Here is a 17,361-nt window from a genome sequence, read left to right on the forward strand (position 1 = left end):
TTGTAACTACATAGCTATCCAAGAAACTTCTCCCTTGCTACCTTGCAGTAAGACATTCATGCACATCGTTGTCGTCGTCATCGTCAGATTTGTCATCATCATCTTTATCCTCCTCATCTTCATCTTCTTCATCCTACTCATCATCATCATCTTCATCCTCCTCATCATCGTCATTATCATAACAATAACCATTGTTATTATTATCATTATTATTACTGCTATGTCATTATAGTCGTCTTTTTTGATTTTTGATTATTACCCTTATTAAGTCATTCTCGTCATCGTGATTGAATGAAACTTATTCTTCAATAGAACGATTATCATCGTCATCATCATCATCACAATCATCATCATCACCATCATCACAATCATCATCACAAACTCGTGCACACAAGCACACGCAAGTCATTAAGCTCTTCCAAAACTTGATATGATAACGTACCTATACCAAGGCTCTGCTTTGTATGTAGGTGCGTATGTATGTATGTGTGTATGTATGTATGTATGTATGTATGTATACTATATTTATATATATACTATATTTGTATATACTATATGTATGCCAGGGCATCTGTAAGTCCACAAACAACTTCCAGTCACTTTTAACTTCTTTGATTATTTATTTATATATATATATAAATATATAATATATATACGTATATATATGTATGTATTTATATATATATATATATATATATAGAAAGAAAGAAAAAAGGAGAGAGAGAGAAAGAGAGAGAGAATAAAAAAGAAAAAGAAAAAGAAAAAGAGATTACGGAGCTGGTAATAAATTATTGGACCTTAGATGATAGAGACAAATAAACTTTTCTAATGACCAATTGAATGAAAGAATAAAAAATTGACAGAGAAAAAAAATAGAGAAAGAGAGAGAAAGAAAGAAAGAAAGAAAGAGAGAGAAAAAAAGAAAGAAAGAGAGAGAGAGAGAGAGAGAGAGTGTGTGTGACTAAAAGAAGAGTAAGAAAGATGGAGGAAGTGAAAGGAAAGAGACAATGGAAGTTAAAGTATGCGCATCATCTGTTGAACATTCGTCAATCTTCCACTACTACTGCTACTACCTCTGCTGATGGAACTACTACTACTACTACTGCTGCTGCTACCACTACTACTACTACTACTGCTGCTACTACTACTACTACTGCTGCTGCTACTACTACTGCTACTGCTGCTGCTGCTACTACTACTACTACTTGAATAATAATAATAATAATAATAATTTTTATCATCATCTTCAGCCCGCTGTATTACGTTACGTACAAACCTTAAACTAAAGAACGTGACTGTGCGGAAGAAGTCATAATAATAATAATAATAATAATAATTATAATATAAATATTAATTATATAAAAATAATAATAATAATAATAACAATATATATATATATATAATAATTTAAAATTATTATTATTATTTGAAGTTTTTGTCAAATCTGTAAGAATCATGAAGACGACAACAGCATTATAATCATCATCACAACAACATCATCATTATCATCATCATCACAACAACAACATCCTTATCACATCATCACAACAACAACATCTTTTTCACCATCGCAACAAAGACGACAACATCACACAAACAACAACAGCACCATTCAAACAACAACAACAAAAGTGAAAATTTCCGCCGCAGATTTCTCGGTCTTCTTCATAATTGAAATCATATGCTCACGTAAATATAGATGTATGTATGTATGTATGTATGTATGTATGTATGTATGTATGTACGTATGTATGTATGTATGTATGTATGTATGTATGTATGTACGTATGTATGTATGTATGTATGTATTTATGTACGTATGTATGTATGTATGTATGTATGTATGTATGTATGTATGTATGTATGTATGTATGTATGTATGTATGTATGTATGTATGTATGTACGTATGTATGTATGTATGTATGTATTTATGTACGTATGTATGTATGTATGTATGTATGTATGTATGTATGTATGTACGTATGTATGTATGTATGTATGTATTTATGTACGTATGTATGTATGTATGTATGTATGTATGTATGTATGTATGTATGTATGTATGTATGTATGTATGTATGTATGTATGTATGTATGAAAGCTAAAAGACGATCATCTAGCCTTATGAGATTATCAGCATAGGGATTTATCATTCATTCATTTTTCCATGCGATGTTTATTCAACAGGTATGCTGTGTGTGTGTGTGTATCTGTGTATGTGTGTGTCTGTGTATGTGTGTGTGTGTGTATGTGTGTGTCTGTGTATATATATGTGTGTGTAAAAAACATAAAAATAATGGAGAAGTTTTAATGGAAATTTATGAGGAGCTAATTCTTTGATTTATTCAAAAGTTAAAATGATAGAGAACGAAAGAAACTGGTCGCAGTTTACCATGATGTCGTTGCTGTTGTTGTTGTTGTCATCGTCGATGTTGTTGAGATCATTGTTGATGTTGTTGTTGTTGTTGAGATCTTTGTTGATGTTGTTGTTGAGATCATTGTTGATGTTGTTGCTGTTGTTGTTGTTGTTGTTGTTGTTGTTGTTGTTGAGATCATTGTTGATGTTGTTGTTGTCGTTCATGACGTCATTATCATCGTTATTTATACCGTTCATTTCCGCTTCACTTGTCACAAAGCTATCTTCCAGTAGAGAGGCCATTTTTTTATTGATTTATTGATTGAATGAATGAATAAATGAATGATCGATTTGTTGGTTGGTTGGTTGGTCGATTGATTGATTGGTTAATTGATTGATTGATTGATTGATTAATTGACTGATTGATTAATTGACTGATTGGTTGATTGATTGATTGATTGATTGATTGACAAAGTTTGACAGGTGTTTATAATTACAATTGAATAAATAAATATTTATAAGAAATACTTTATTTAAAAATTTTTTAAAAACCATAAATATAAAACAAACATGAATAAAAAAAAGATAATAATAAAAAAATAATAATAATTATAATAGTTATAATTATTATTATTAATTATAGTTGATCGCCTCTGTCCCGACTCCTTATTTATATTCCATAACATGGAAAGCAGTCGCACAATTATCATCAGTTTATCTCCAAGTCGTACATACATACATACATACATACTTACATACATACATAAATACATACATACATACATACATACATACATACATACATACATACATACATACATACATACATACATACATACATACATACCTACATACATACATACATACATACATACATACATACATATTGTAGGTATGTAGGTAGGTAGGTAGGTAGAACACCAAACAGCTGCATCAACTTTCTTCTTGGCTCACTCAACAAAGAAACTTTTCCTGTGCTGTCGATTGTTGTGTGTGTGCATCAACGTGTGTATGTATGTATGTATGTATGTATGTATGTATGTATGTATGTATGTATGTATGTATGTATGTATGTATGTATGTATGTATGTATGTATGTATGTATGTATGTACATGTATTATATTACCCAGTCACATGGTAGATATATCTGTACATATATTTCAGAGATAAGCATTTCTATTTCGTTATTCCCGAAGTCTTTGTGAATGTTTGTATGTACGTTTGTATGTATTTTTGTATGTGTGTTTATGTCGGTTTGTGTGCATGTGTGCATGTTCGTATCTTGTGTGTTTGTCTGTGTATGTATTATGTACAACATGGGACATTATCATTGCTATCATCCAATCATCGCCATTATAATCATAGTTATCATAATCATCGACACCACCATCATTGCCACCATCATCGTCACCACCATCATCGTCACCACCATCATCGTCACCACCATCATCATCGCCATCATCATCATCATCATCGTTATCATCGTCATCACCACCAAGACAGCATCCTGTTGCTTGCTCCCGTCTTAAAATATTCAGGTCGTACATACAAACATACATACATACAAACATACAAACAAACAAACATACATACATGCATACATACATACATACATACATACATACATACATACATACATACATACATACATACATACATACATACATACATGCATACATACATAAACACATACATACATACATACACACATACAAACATATATACACACTTACAAACATACATATTTGTATATTTCTAACTTCTTTCTTTCATTTTTATTTTCAAATATTGGTGATGGTAAAAATAAAGTGATAAGAGGTAGGGGTAGTAGGATGACGACGACGACGATTCTGTAGCGATACTGATGACGATGATGATGAAGAAGGAGAAGATGATGATGATTTTAGCATACGAAGGTTGACTACTTCAAATTACTTCCAAAATGGCTATTTTAATGAAATATCGAGTCAAATTTCATACACTAAACTTTTTTTCTAAGTCAGTCTCATCACAAATATCATCATCATCGTCTTCTTCTTCGTCGTCTTCATCGTCATCATCTTCGTCGTCTTCGTCGCCATCATCATGGCGAAGCATCCCAGGAACATTCCTCGTGCAGCACACACAATATTAAGTTTTAACATCAGATAAGGTATTGTCAGCTCAAGTGATATGTCCTATATATGCTATATGTTATATATATTAGATATATATATAAATGTATGTATGTATGTGTTTGTATGAATATATATATATATATAATATGTAATATATGGAACATCTTTAGAGCATATATATTGAGAACATATAGATACTCTCTATCTTATAAATGGAATAGATTATTAAAAGCGCCTATATCTCTAAAGGAAAAAATACGTAGATGATGATGATGATGACGGCTATGGCGCCGATGATGATAACGATGACGATAATGATGACGACGATGGTGATGTACATTACATAGGTAGGCAGGTAACATCGTAATAGTCAGTTGATAGTATTTCGTTCCTCTTAGTCATCATCCAACTCCAGTGTGGTCTCTGCTGCTTCTTCTTGATATCGTCTTCATCATCGTTTCCATCATTATCGTCGTCATCGTCGCCATATTCATCATGTATTCGATTGAATTTTCACCTAAATTATAGCAATGCATCATCCTATGTATAAACTAATAATCTTGCGAAATATTTCGTGCAGTTACATGCATGGATATATGGATATCCATTATATAATTACATACATATCATGTATCCATTATAATATCTACACATGTTTCTTATGTATCAATGCTATATCACATATATCATTATTCAATCTATAAGTCACGTGTCAATTAAAGGTTAAGATTAATTCATTTTTGTATATTTATAAGAATGAATATGTTTTTGAATTTTTTTTTTATTATTATTCTTTAAAAATCAGGATCTGACAGACGAAGAAACTGTAACAACATGCATGGCAGTAAAACAAAGTTAAACAAATAAGTGAGAAAATAAATACAAAAAGTGAGGAAGAGAAATGATAAAACATGAAAAATAAAATATGTTAGAATAAAATAAATAATAATAATAAGAAAAATAAAAGAAAAGTAATTGACGATGGAATATAAAATGAAGTTCTGAATGACATTTCTAGTTAATATATGCTAATCTTGTAGCATATTATCATATATTAATTCTGTTGGCTGTTACTATATATGTTATATAACAATACTTGACCTTTGCTAAGGGAAATGCGTCTCATTATTTAAAAAGGTTATCTCATTTAGTATCAATGTTCACTTTTAGTTATTGTCGCAAGGTTTTTGCTTCGACACTTGTGCGCAAAAGTAACCTAATTTCTCCGAAGTTTGTTGAAAATAGAAAAATGGTATGTTTGAATTTCCGTATCGGTTATTTAATTTTGCAAAATTATCATCTATTCGTAGAATTATTGTCATGTTACTGGTGCTAGTCTGCTGGTTACTTTTTAGATTTATTTTATTCCACAGGCTTCCCAACAGAAGCCAACATCCATTTACGATTTCACTGTCAAGGACATTGATGGGAATGATGTCTCCTTAGAAAAATATAGGTTGGTTATTATTATTAATTTAATTAATAATAATAATTGATATTATTATATTTAGTTATTAATTAATGTCAATATTTATCCCACCAGAGGTCATGTAGCCATTATTTTCAATGGTGCATGTAAGTGAGGTTTAACCGAGAAGAATTATAAGCAGCTGCAAGCTTTGTACGACGAGTTTAGCTGCTCTAAGGGACTCAAGATTCTTGGCTTTCCCTGCAATCAGTTCGGGGGTCAGGTCAGTTGATTGGTTGGTTGGTTGTTTGTGTGATTGGTTGGTTGCTGATTGATTAACTAAGTGTTTGTGTATTAATTCAAAATTATTTCATAATTATTTAATTTATAATTTTTAAATAATAATTTTCGAAATGATAATTTTTAAAATGATAATTTTTAAGGAACCTTGGCCCGAAGCGGAGATAAAGAAATTTGTGACTGAAAATTATGGTGTAACTTTTGATATGTTTGCCAAGATTGATGTCAACGGTGGTAAGGCACATCCCTTATTTCAATTTTTGAAGTCGAAACAGGGTGGTACCTTGGGCGAGTTAGGGATTAGTACATTCATTCAATCATTTTCTCATTCGTTTTTTCATTCATTCATTCATTCTTTCAATCATTTCTTCAGGAAGTCAATTAATTGAAAATATATTCATTTATTCATTCAATCTTTCAAACAATTTCAAAGTCATTCATTCAATAATTCGCTTGTTCAAGCACTCAACCCTTTATTCATTCATTCATTCATTTATCTACTCGTTCATTCATTCATTTATTCACTTTTTTTAATCATTCAGTTTTATCAAGTGGAATTTCACCAAGTTTCTGATTGACAAGAATGGCGAGCCTGTGAAGAGGTACTCTCCTACAACTGAACCATTGGTTAGTTCATTCATTCATTCATTCATTCAATCATTCATTTGTTCGCTCATTCATTTATTCATTCATTCGTTCGTTCATTTCTTTCAAACTGATTAACACATTCCGTTTAATCATTTATTAGCACTGTTAATACAATTTTCAATGATACAATAATAATCATGATTAATTAATTAATTAATCGGTCAAATTAATAAATTAATGAATAAATGTTGTTAAAGATCAATGTTAATCCATTGATTAATTTATTGTCGACCTTTTAAATTTAAAGGAAATAAAGAAAGATTTGGGCAAATATTGGTAAAGGATGGTAGGGAAGAAAAACATGCACTCTAATTTAATTTATACGTATCCTATTTCCACGGTTCACTAATTGACTTATGACAATTATTCTCCTAAAATCTCATATCCTTGGGCAGGAAATAATTTGATGCGGTTTTTAGTCGTACAAAAACTGACAATTAGTGAATCTATAACTAGTAATTAAGAAATTAATAATTAAATGGTGTATACATACTTTTTCTATTGTGGGTACATGTAATAATCATGGATATATATATTATTTATATATATATACATATATAGTTTTAACGGAAAAAAATATATGTTTTGTCTTGTTCATCCTTTAGGACTTGAGAATTTTAACGTGAATCATTCGACTGTGTTTTATCTTATTATAAAAGGATAGACGTATACCTCATGATTGTTACTCACGCGCGTACATTCATACAGGCCTATTTTTTGCACATCGTCGAGGAATTATTTCCTGTTAATAATTCTTCTATCAGCGATATAATCACAGAACAGGGGCTTCTCAGATTTGGCCTTCTCGGCCCACGGGGCTCTCCAACCGGCCCCTTTTACTATGACCGCCATGTCGCCACTTACGGGTCCAAATAAACTTTCATCCACGAAACTTTCGAGGTGCCTTGGCGAAGGTTTAAGTTTCCAGTAAGGATTATTTCGACCGGAAACATTCCGCCGGCCGTCTTCGTCAATTTTTCGCGCAAAATCTGTTACAGAGCCTGCCCTGAAAGCCGGGCGCGGCGTCGACGATGAATTTCTACGTTTTTCGTTCGCGGATTTTGTGGCTGCTGTGGTGGCTGACGATGACGTTCGTGCTGTTACTACCAGTAACTCGGTGGGGTTAGAGTTGGGTATGGGGGGTTTTCTAAAAGAGGTGCTTGTTGTTTGTGGGGTTTGGTACTTTCGTGGTGGGAGTTGGGGTTTTGTATTACTTGCAGATGATGGTGGTCGATGTGACGCAATGGTGTTGACGTCGTCGTCAGTGGTGGGTTTGTCGTTGCAGTTGTAATTTTTTGAGGCTGTCGTTTTATTTAGTTTATTACTATAACCGTTATTAATGTTGTTGTGGGAATCAAATTTACTCTTATAAGTGGCTTGGAAGGATTTCATGGTTGGGAGATGGTGAGAGGCAGGATGATGGCGCTGATGCGGCTGGATGCTTTTGTATGAAGATGCAAAATTTCTTCCTGCTTCTGATGCTTTTGGAGTTGTATTATTAATTTTCTTAATTTTATTATTATTTCGTTTATTATCATTGTTATTATTTTTCTGGGATTCGTAATTTAACTCTGAATTCGTTTTCTCATATAAGTTCAATTTTCTCAGAAGATCATTCACTGATCTATTCGATGTATTTCCGTCATCTTCATCATTTTCATCATCCTCATCATCGTTATTATCATCATTATTATTATTGTGATTATTATTATTATCGTAATTATTATTAATATTATCACTACGCAATGTTCCTTGTATGAGTTTTTCGTGTACCTCACTTACGCTTTGAAAAATTGAACTATCATCATCATCATTATTACCAAAATCGTTATCATTATTGCTATTATTATTATTATTATCATTAATATTATCATTATTATTTTCATTATTATTATCGTTATTATTATCATTAATATTATTACTATTATTATCATTATCATTATTATTATTATTAATGCTGTAAGAACTCATAAGCGATTTATATCTGTCACGAATTTTCGTTATCATGTTAATATCATCGTCGTCGTTATCAACAACATCATCAATATTATTATTAGAAATAGTAATACGATTACTATCACCACCACCATCATCATTCTCATCATCATTATCAACATCATCATTTTTTTTTATATCATCATTATCATGAATGCGTATCTCATCAGTATTGTTGTTTTCATCATCTGATGTTCTGATGATGTTTGTAAAGATGGACTCTGATCTTTGAGTATTTAATCGACTGGCGGGGACGAAATTGAAGATGTCGTTGTTGATGTTTTTGGTATCTTTGGTAAAGTTATTTGTAGTATCTTTGGTACTGTTGATGCTACTGATGTTGTTGTTTGATCTGGCTGTCGTAATGACATCATCAACGTTTATGCTGTTGTTGTTGGTTAAGACCAATTTGTTGTTTTTGTTGTTGTTAGAGGTGGTTGCAATGTCATTATCCTGGTTGTCATTATTAGTGATAGGCATTTTACTGCTATTGTTGTTCTTTGTGATGTTGTTCTTAATGTTATTGATGTTGATATCATTGGTGTTGTCATTGTTGTCGCTGCCGATAACTGAAAGTCTGCTGCTACTGCTACTACTACTTCTTGCTGTTAAGTTGTTTTTTGATCTTGTTTCCTTTAAATTTTTCAAAAAAATATTGAGAACCCCATCTTTATCATCGTCATCTGCGTCAGCTTTATCACTATCATCGTTATCATCCTGATCATTACTATTAACCAGGCTTTTTATGTTCAACATGATGTCATGGTGAAGTTATCATTATTGTTATTATTACAACGGCCACTGTCTATTTGAGTCATTTTTATTTTAAATCTAACATTCTAACGCTAATCCTAACAAGTAACTAATACGTGATTCTTTTCAAAAGAAATTTTAATATTTTTATTCTATTAATATTATTACTTACAGTTTAATATTAATGGAATAATGGTATAATTTATAATGGCTAATTGTGAATTGTTAATATTGTTATAACGACGGAAGACTAATTTACGGTCTTAATTTGTATCTGTTTATATTTGCTCGCAGGCGTCACCATTGGCAACCGTAGGTGAACATAATGAAACGTTAAAAAATGGTGAAAATGCAGAAAATTGAATGGTATTAGCTTTAGATTAAGTTTTTATTTATTAATAAAAAGTGTTTTACATTTTAAAAAATGCCGGAATTAGAGAAATTACTGAGAAGAATGATGCTTAAAAAATATTTACACATTCAAACTGTACAATTGTGTAACGGTGTAGTCTTAAATTGTTTTGAATTCTCTCAGAAAATTTAAACTTCTTACTATATATCAGTTACTTTTATCAACAAATTAAAAAAAATTTCCATTTGATTTTATCGTGATATCTATGATGATGATTGTGATCTAACTTATTAAAAAGCATCAAAGAAAATATTTAAAGTAAGAGGGAGAATTTGTTACGGAATCGTTGGAGAAAATGACGTCACGTTAGCGGTGTTCTATACTTAGTGAAATGAATCCCTTCAACTTCCACACTAAGAGAACAAGCTTTTTCAAAATCTGGAAAACTGATAAGCATAAAAAGAAATATATTGCAAGATAGTTCAATTGAACGGTGTGCGTGTTTAAATGATTGGCTGGAATTACTTTGCAAATAAAACTTGAGTTTATGTTCTATTTTAATTAAATTTTGAATGAAATATTTGTTAAACTCGCTCGCGTTATTTCTTTGATATCGATATGGGGGATATTCGTATATAAAGCGAGCAAAATTGTAATATAAAAGCGCTTATAAATCTACCCATATTGGCTCAGCTTGGCTTGGCTTGGAATTGGATGTTAAGTAAGGTGTGGTCTCAAACTATTTAGAATTTCCCCAGAAAAATTTGAACTGCCTGAGTACATATGTAGCACTGATTACTCTTGCTTTTATAATGAATTTATATAATAGATAATATAAAGCGAGCAAAATTGTAATATAAAAGCGTTTATAAATCTACGCATATTGGCTCGGCTCGGCTTGGCTCAGCTTGGAATCGGATGTTAAGCAAGGTGTGGTCTCAAACTATTTTGAATTCTTCATGATATAATATATAAGATAATATGTTTATATAAAAAGCAATATAGCAGATTCGACCAGCCAATCAAAATGTTTCGAATGCGTTCGTTCGATGACGTCAATTCAGTACGGTTAGCATTGTTGTTAAGACTGTATAATAGTGTACCACATACATTAAAAATGTTTTTACTAATGTGAATGATTAAAATGATGAGAATGTATGGTTGAAACGAGTATAAATAGGAGCTGAGAAAGCATGAAAATCAGATCAGGCATTCTGCCTCGCTTGAAGCAGTCTGCCTGATCTCATTTATTTTATTTTTATAATTTTTTTATTTTTATTTATTTTGTTATATAGAGTTATATAGAGTTGCGCGGTTATATATGTTTGTCTGTGGTCTGTACGTTTGTTTTTTTTTATTTTAGGTTGGTTCTTTAGCGGTTGCTCATACATGCATACATACATACATCATGTTTGTCTGTGTGGTAGTATTTTATGTTCTGTTTTACTCCTATTTCTCTTTCTTCATGAGTCTTAAGTTAAGTTAATGAAACATAGGTAGGTGAGATTAAAAATTAATTTATTATATAGGTAGGCTAGGGCATGAGGTAATTTAGTTACATAGGTAGGTTAAGGACTTCTATTCTTTTACTTTACTTGGTGGTGTGTTTTTTGTTTTGTTTTTTGTTTTGTTTTGTTTCACAACATACATTTAACAGGTACACGGTGGTTCCTGGTTTTAGTGGGATTTTTATTGATTGAATGTGGTAGTATGCATGGTTATATAGAGTTATATAGAGTTATATAGAGTTATATAGAGTTATATAGAGTTATATAGAGTTATATAGAGTTATATAGAGTTATATAGAGTTATATAGAGTTATATAGAGTTATATAGAGTTATATAGAGTTATATAGAGTTATATAGAGTTATATAGAGTTATATAGAGTTATATAGAGTTATATAGAGTTATATAGAGTTATATAGAGTTATATAGAGTTATATAGAGTTATATAGAGTTATATAGAGTTATATAGAGTTATATAGAGTTATATAGAGTTATATAGAGTTATATAGAGTTATATAGAGTTATATAGAGTTATATAGAGTTATATAGAGTTATATAGAGTTATATAGAGTTATATAGAGCATAAATCCTATATAGATACCTTTCTTTGAGGTTTTTTCTTTGCCGACCGGTCGGCTTCTTTGCGTTTTTCTATTTTCATTTAAATTAATTAAATAAATAAGATTTTTCCATTTATTTAGGTTCATTCAGGTTCATTCATTCAGGTTGAAGCTTCCAGAGGAGTTCATCGTGGATGATCAGAATGGTTGTGATGTCACGCTACGTTCATTCATTCAGTGGCGAAGAATGCACGCCTGGCTGGGGTTCGTTTTACGGTTTCTTTGCGGTTCTTTTTTTGCCAGTTGGCTGGCTTTTCCGGCTGGCGGGTTTCACCGCGGCTCGTTTTTCTATTTTCTTTTAAATTGATTAAATAAATATGATTTTTTCATTTTATTCATTTCATTCAGGTTGAAGCTTCCAGAGGAGTTCATCATGGAAGATGTCAGGCTACGTTCATTCATTCAGTGGCAAAGAATACACGCCTGGCTGGGATACGTTTTATTCTTTTTTCTCTGTTTTTCTCTGTAATTTAACATTAAGTAAGAATGCTCACCCGCACACACACACACACACACACACACACACACACACACACAATTATATTATGTAGCTATATAGGTAAGTTAGATAGGCATAATTTTAACTGTAGGTAGGATAGATAAGAAGCATCCAACACTAATGTAGTTGAATAGGTAGGCAGCGTAATTTTATCGCTTCTATTTTTTCTTGCATCCGCATTACACGCATCAGCGTATTACATACACACACAAATACATACATAAACACATATGTTAGTATTTGAGCGTAATTTTATTTTCATTACACATTCTAATTTATTATTACTAAGGTTGAGAGTAATTTAATTTCATAGGTAGTTTAAGGGCAATAATGTAATTCTAGGAAATATCTTGTAATGTAAATTAAAACGCTGTAAGTGTATCGATAGGTAGGCTAATATAAGTTCATTAATTATTATTATGTTGGAGCCCAAGGCATTACGTAGGTGGTGGGGTGGGCGCCGATTGGCTAAATGAATTGGGCTCTTGAGTTATGTAATTTTAGGTAAGCTAGGACCGTAATGTAATGAATAGGTAAGTTAAGGCTACGTTGTAACACATACTCATTAATGGATATAGGGTTTAAGTTTTATATTATTATTACTAAGTTGGAGCCCAAGGCATTACGTAGGTGGTGGGGTGGGTGCCGATTGGCTAAATGAATTGGGCTCTTGAGTTTTGTAATTTTAGGTAAGCTAGGGCTTAATTGTAATGAATAGGTAAGTTGAGGGTACGATAGCCGATTGACTCTGGATTTCAAAGTCTCTTGTCAGAGGTAAGCCTTGGTGGCCAGTGGTGAACCGGCAATGGTTTACTATCCGGACGGCAATGGTTTACTATCTGCACGGTAATGATTTACCATGCGGCACGGCCATAGTCTACTACCCGCACGGCTTCCGGACGGCAAATGGTTTACTATCCGCACGGCAATAGTCTACTATCCGCACGGCAATGGTTTACTATCCGGTGCCCTGGCTATCGGTGAACCTCTGTGCAAGGAGGGAGAATGAAGGGGGACTTTCGACTATCGTACCATTAATAGTTTAATATAGATTAGTTAAGGTAATTGAATAGGTAGACAGGATTATTTTTATTAAGCAATATGAGATGCAGGCACCGCTAAGCTTTCTGATGAGAATCTTTCCTTTATTTTTCTTCCTCAACACGGGCTGTTTTGGAAGACAACGTAGGAACCGAACCGCATTCAACATTCTGCCTTTGTCGAATGAACGACGGTAAGTTTTTTTACATTTTACTCTTTTTATTATTTTAAAATACTATTTATTTGACATTATTTTATTTTATAGTTTTTTTTGCTTCTAAAGTTTTAACATTCACTTACTACTACGCAAATTGTCTACAGAATGATGAGAGGTGGGCAGTGGTGGGAGTCAGCACGTTTCAAATGATGGTCTCATGATGGTGGAGTAGGAAGAATCAGCTCGTTGGCTGTTCGACTGACACTGCAGTTTGGATGAAATCTCGTGTGCCGACCAGATGGTGGTGGTCGGTGCAATGGAGTACAGTAACGACGATTTTTGAAGTAAGGTTAAGTTTCTTTTTTTATTTTTCTCATTTGTTCATTTTATCACTCAACCTTTTAAATTATTCTTCCATTAAATGATTCGTTAATTCAGTCTATTCATTAATTGAATAATTGATTTATTAATCATTTATTCGTTCGTTCGTTCTTTTGTTCCTTGATTTACTACTACGCTAATAAAAAAATGTCTACAGAGTGATGAGAGGTGGGCTGTGGTGGGCGTCAGCACGTTTCAGATGGTGGTCTCATAATGATCGTTCCAATGACAATTCGAAGATAATATTAAAGGGAAATATGAAGGTACTCGAATTTGAACAGAGGATTGAGTGTCATCTCAAAAATATAAGTTGACTATATTTTCCAATGGATTGTTTTTTATTTTAATGAATTTTTTTTCAATTTATTGTTTTTCAGTATCCGGTCAAATTCATTCCATCGATGCGTATCAGATGATGGTCGGTGCAATGGAGGTTCGCCGGTAGTGAGCGAAGAAGTTTCTGGAGAGTACACGCACGCACATTTACACACACACATCAATACAACACACACATACACAACATCCATTCATTCGGTGTCGTTGTCGTTATGTTTCTCTTCAACTTTCTATTTTCTTTACCAGACTTAATTTAATTCGTAGGTAAGTTAGGGATTGAGATGAGTTGAACAATCGTAGGTAGGCTAGGGCTTAACATTAGTTAAAAAGTTTCAAGTAAAATAAAAACGCTGTAAAATAAAATACCTAAAACATGTAAAATTCCAAAAACGTAGAAAAACATATTTGTAGGTAGGTGAGTTGAGTTAATGATTATAAGTAAGCTAGGGCCCTGAGAGTAATTTAATTGTAGGTAGGTGACTGACTACTATTCTTGCGACTTCTTACTAGTTTTTTGTGATATGTTTGTTTGTTTTCGCTTCACAGTCCGACACCAACAAAACAAACTACATTTTATTCTCGTCGTCGCTTTAAATTTTACCTTTTTGAACAATCTTTTTAATCATGTCTATTTATTTATTTATTAAATGTTGACTGGTTTTTTGAAATTTCTTGATTTTATTTGTTATATATGCAGTATAAAATAATTTCTGTTTGGTATGTTAATTAAGCATGGATATACTGTGAACCGTTCTTACTAAATGTTCATGTTATGTGGATTATTATTCTCAGTGAACTACTAAGGAGTGTTTATAATAATAATAATAGATAATAATTATTTTTTTCGGTCGATATTTTGTTATATTTGTTTGTTTAAAATTCGAATTTTTTTAAAAATTGACGTTTTTACAATTTTAATTAACCGCCACTTTCCATTTTTGAATGAATTCAAATAAAAGCAACTATTGTGTTTTTCATTCTTTACTAAAATCTTGAAATTGTTTGTGGATGTGTACGGTTAGGTGTTAGTTCGAGTTTGAACAAGCCTTGCAAATATTTATTTTTCGTTTTTATCACAATTCGTTTGTTTGTTTGGTTCATTCAATTTAGTTCATTGATTGGTCGATTGGTTGGTTAATTAGTTGATTAAATGAATGGCTGGTTGATTGATTGGTTGATCTCATATTATTGTATAGGGCCTACATGCAAATAAAAATCCGATGAAGCCAACCCATGGCTTCAGTAAGCCACTGTTTTTCACCAGACAAAAGCAATTTCTATATTTATATTGACAAAAATAATTGTGATATGAATATATTGATTTATTTAAAACATTAGATGTACAGAAAACCGCAATGACACAGTTGTATGAGACCCAGTAAGCCACTGCAGTAAGCAAACGTATGATTTCAGTAACCAATTTCTATGAGCATGAGCAGAATATAATGAAGATATGAAGATAGTTGGTCAAATAACAATTTTGATCTATTTAGGCCGTTTATTTCATGAGCAAACAAATTTTTAACATGATCGAATAGTGTAAAAAAAAAAGGGTGACTATAGTTCAATCCTAGTAAGCCAACCTTCGACTTCAGTAAGCCACCGGATTTCACCGTACTTATCCCGCACTTCATAATCTCTTGATCACCTTTTATGATAAATTTTATCATTTTTTATTAATATAATCTTGACACACATCAATCAATCACCATTATCTTCCATAATCACAATTTAAAATCTGCTCTATTATAGAAAAAAAAACATCAATATTATCATTATCACAAAAGCCATAGACATCTTTATCATCATGTATATCATTGCTATCATCATCATCGTCGTCGTCATCCTCATCACCATCGTCGACATCATTATCGAAACCTGGCGTCGGCCATCCCCGCTGGAACGGTCACTTGCATGTTGTTCATGTCTTCTGTCACCTTAATCTGGCAGCCCAATCTTGATCTGAATTGTTGAATGAATGAAAAAATCGAATGAATGAATGAACGAATTGAATGACTGATAAATTGAATAAAGGAATGAATGAATTATGGACTGATTAAATGAGAGAATGAATGAATCAATAGCGGACTGGTAAGAAATAAGTTTGATAAATAATTAAATCAATCATCACAACCCCATTCATCCCGTCATCTTTATCATCGTCACTTACGTTTCAGTCAGACCATAGGCCAGATCCAGCATATCTAGCTCTTCATCTGAAGCTTTGGTAGGAAGTTTATTGAAATCTTGCTCACTAAAAACCAGATGACAAGTTGAACATGCAAGAGTACCCTCGCAGGCACCTAATAATTTTGAAAAAATAATTATAATAATAAAATATAATAACAACATAATGTTGTATAATATAATATAATTCAATTAATTATTAATTAACTATTAATTATTAGTGATAATAATCTTGACACAAACCAAATCCATCAATTGCCACGTTGTTGTCCAGGACCACATCTAGCAAGGTACTGCCTAGTTTTGCATTTACTAATTTCACCTGACCATCTGGCAGTATGAACTTTATTGATACACTGGGGTATGGGTTAGGTAATTAAAAAAAAGTAGAGATGTGTGGGTGCAGTGACTTGCATGGAGTAGAAAATTTAAACTTTGAGATGATATTATATGTAATTTTAATAATCATCATTATCATTTTCACTAACTAGTCAAGCTTAGGAACCTCAGTTGAGTAACATAATACTGAATTAGCATTACAAACATCTGGAACTCTTAAATTTTTAGGGATGTGACAATTATTTGAATTTACTGTTTTATTATTTATTATTCTTTGCCTTCTTGTTGTCATTAATGATGATACTGACGATAATGGTCTTGAGTAGACCCAGTTACAAATTTGATTGCAAAAACTAACTCGAG

The 17,361-nt window shown here is 32.0% G+C and overlaps 3 protein-coding genes across 3 annotated transcripts; 1 reads left to right on the plus strand and 2 right to left on the minus strand.

Moving 5' to 3' along the window:
* Nucleotides 1-2,342: 2,342 nt before the first annotated feature.
* Nucleotides 2,343-2,660, minus strand: HELRODRAFT_177021 (hypothetical protein; the record flags this gene model as incomplete). Its single annotated transcript, XM_009025233.1, has 1 exon — nucleotides 2,343-2,660. One exon carries the CDS (start codon nucleotides 2,658-2,660, stop codon nucleotides 2,343-2,345), a length of 318 nt encoding a protein of 105 aa, XP_009023481.1.
* A 2,726-nt stretch (nucleotides 2,661-5,386) lies between these two features.
* Nucleotides 5,387-7,858, plus strand: HELRODRAFT_192974 (hypothetical protein; the record flags this gene model as incomplete). The annotated part of the gene is made up of 5 exons (XM_009025234.1): nucleotides 5,387-5,402; nucleotides 6,060-6,166; nucleotides 6,327-6,475; nucleotides 6,726-6,810; nucleotides 7,079-7,858. The coding sequence occupies 5 exons, from the start codon at nucleotides 5,387-5,389 to the stop codon at nucleotides 7,109-7,111; spliced, it is 390 nt and encodes a 129-aa protein (XP_009023482.1). The 3' UTR covers nucleotides 7,112-7,858.
* An 8,482-nt stretch (nucleotides 7,859-16,340) lies between these two features.
* Nucleotides 16,341-17,014, minus strand: HELRODRAFT_84610 (hypothetical protein; the record flags this gene model as incomplete). Its single annotated transcript, XM_009025094.1, has 3 exons — nucleotides 16,341-16,434; nucleotides 16,643-16,775; nucleotides 16,903-17,014. Coding segments are annotated over 3 exons (339 nt in total), but the record flags the coding sequence as incomplete, so codon positions are not given.
* Between the last annotated feature and the right edge of the window lie 347 nt (nucleotides 17,015-17,361).

Source organism: Helobdella robusta, assembly GCF_000326865.2.
Source record: "Helobdella robusta unplaced genomic scaffold HELROscaffold_40, whole genome shotgun sequence".
NCBI lineage: Eukaryota > Metazoa > Annelida > Clitellata > Rhynchobdellida > Glossiphoniidae > Helobdella > Helobdella robusta.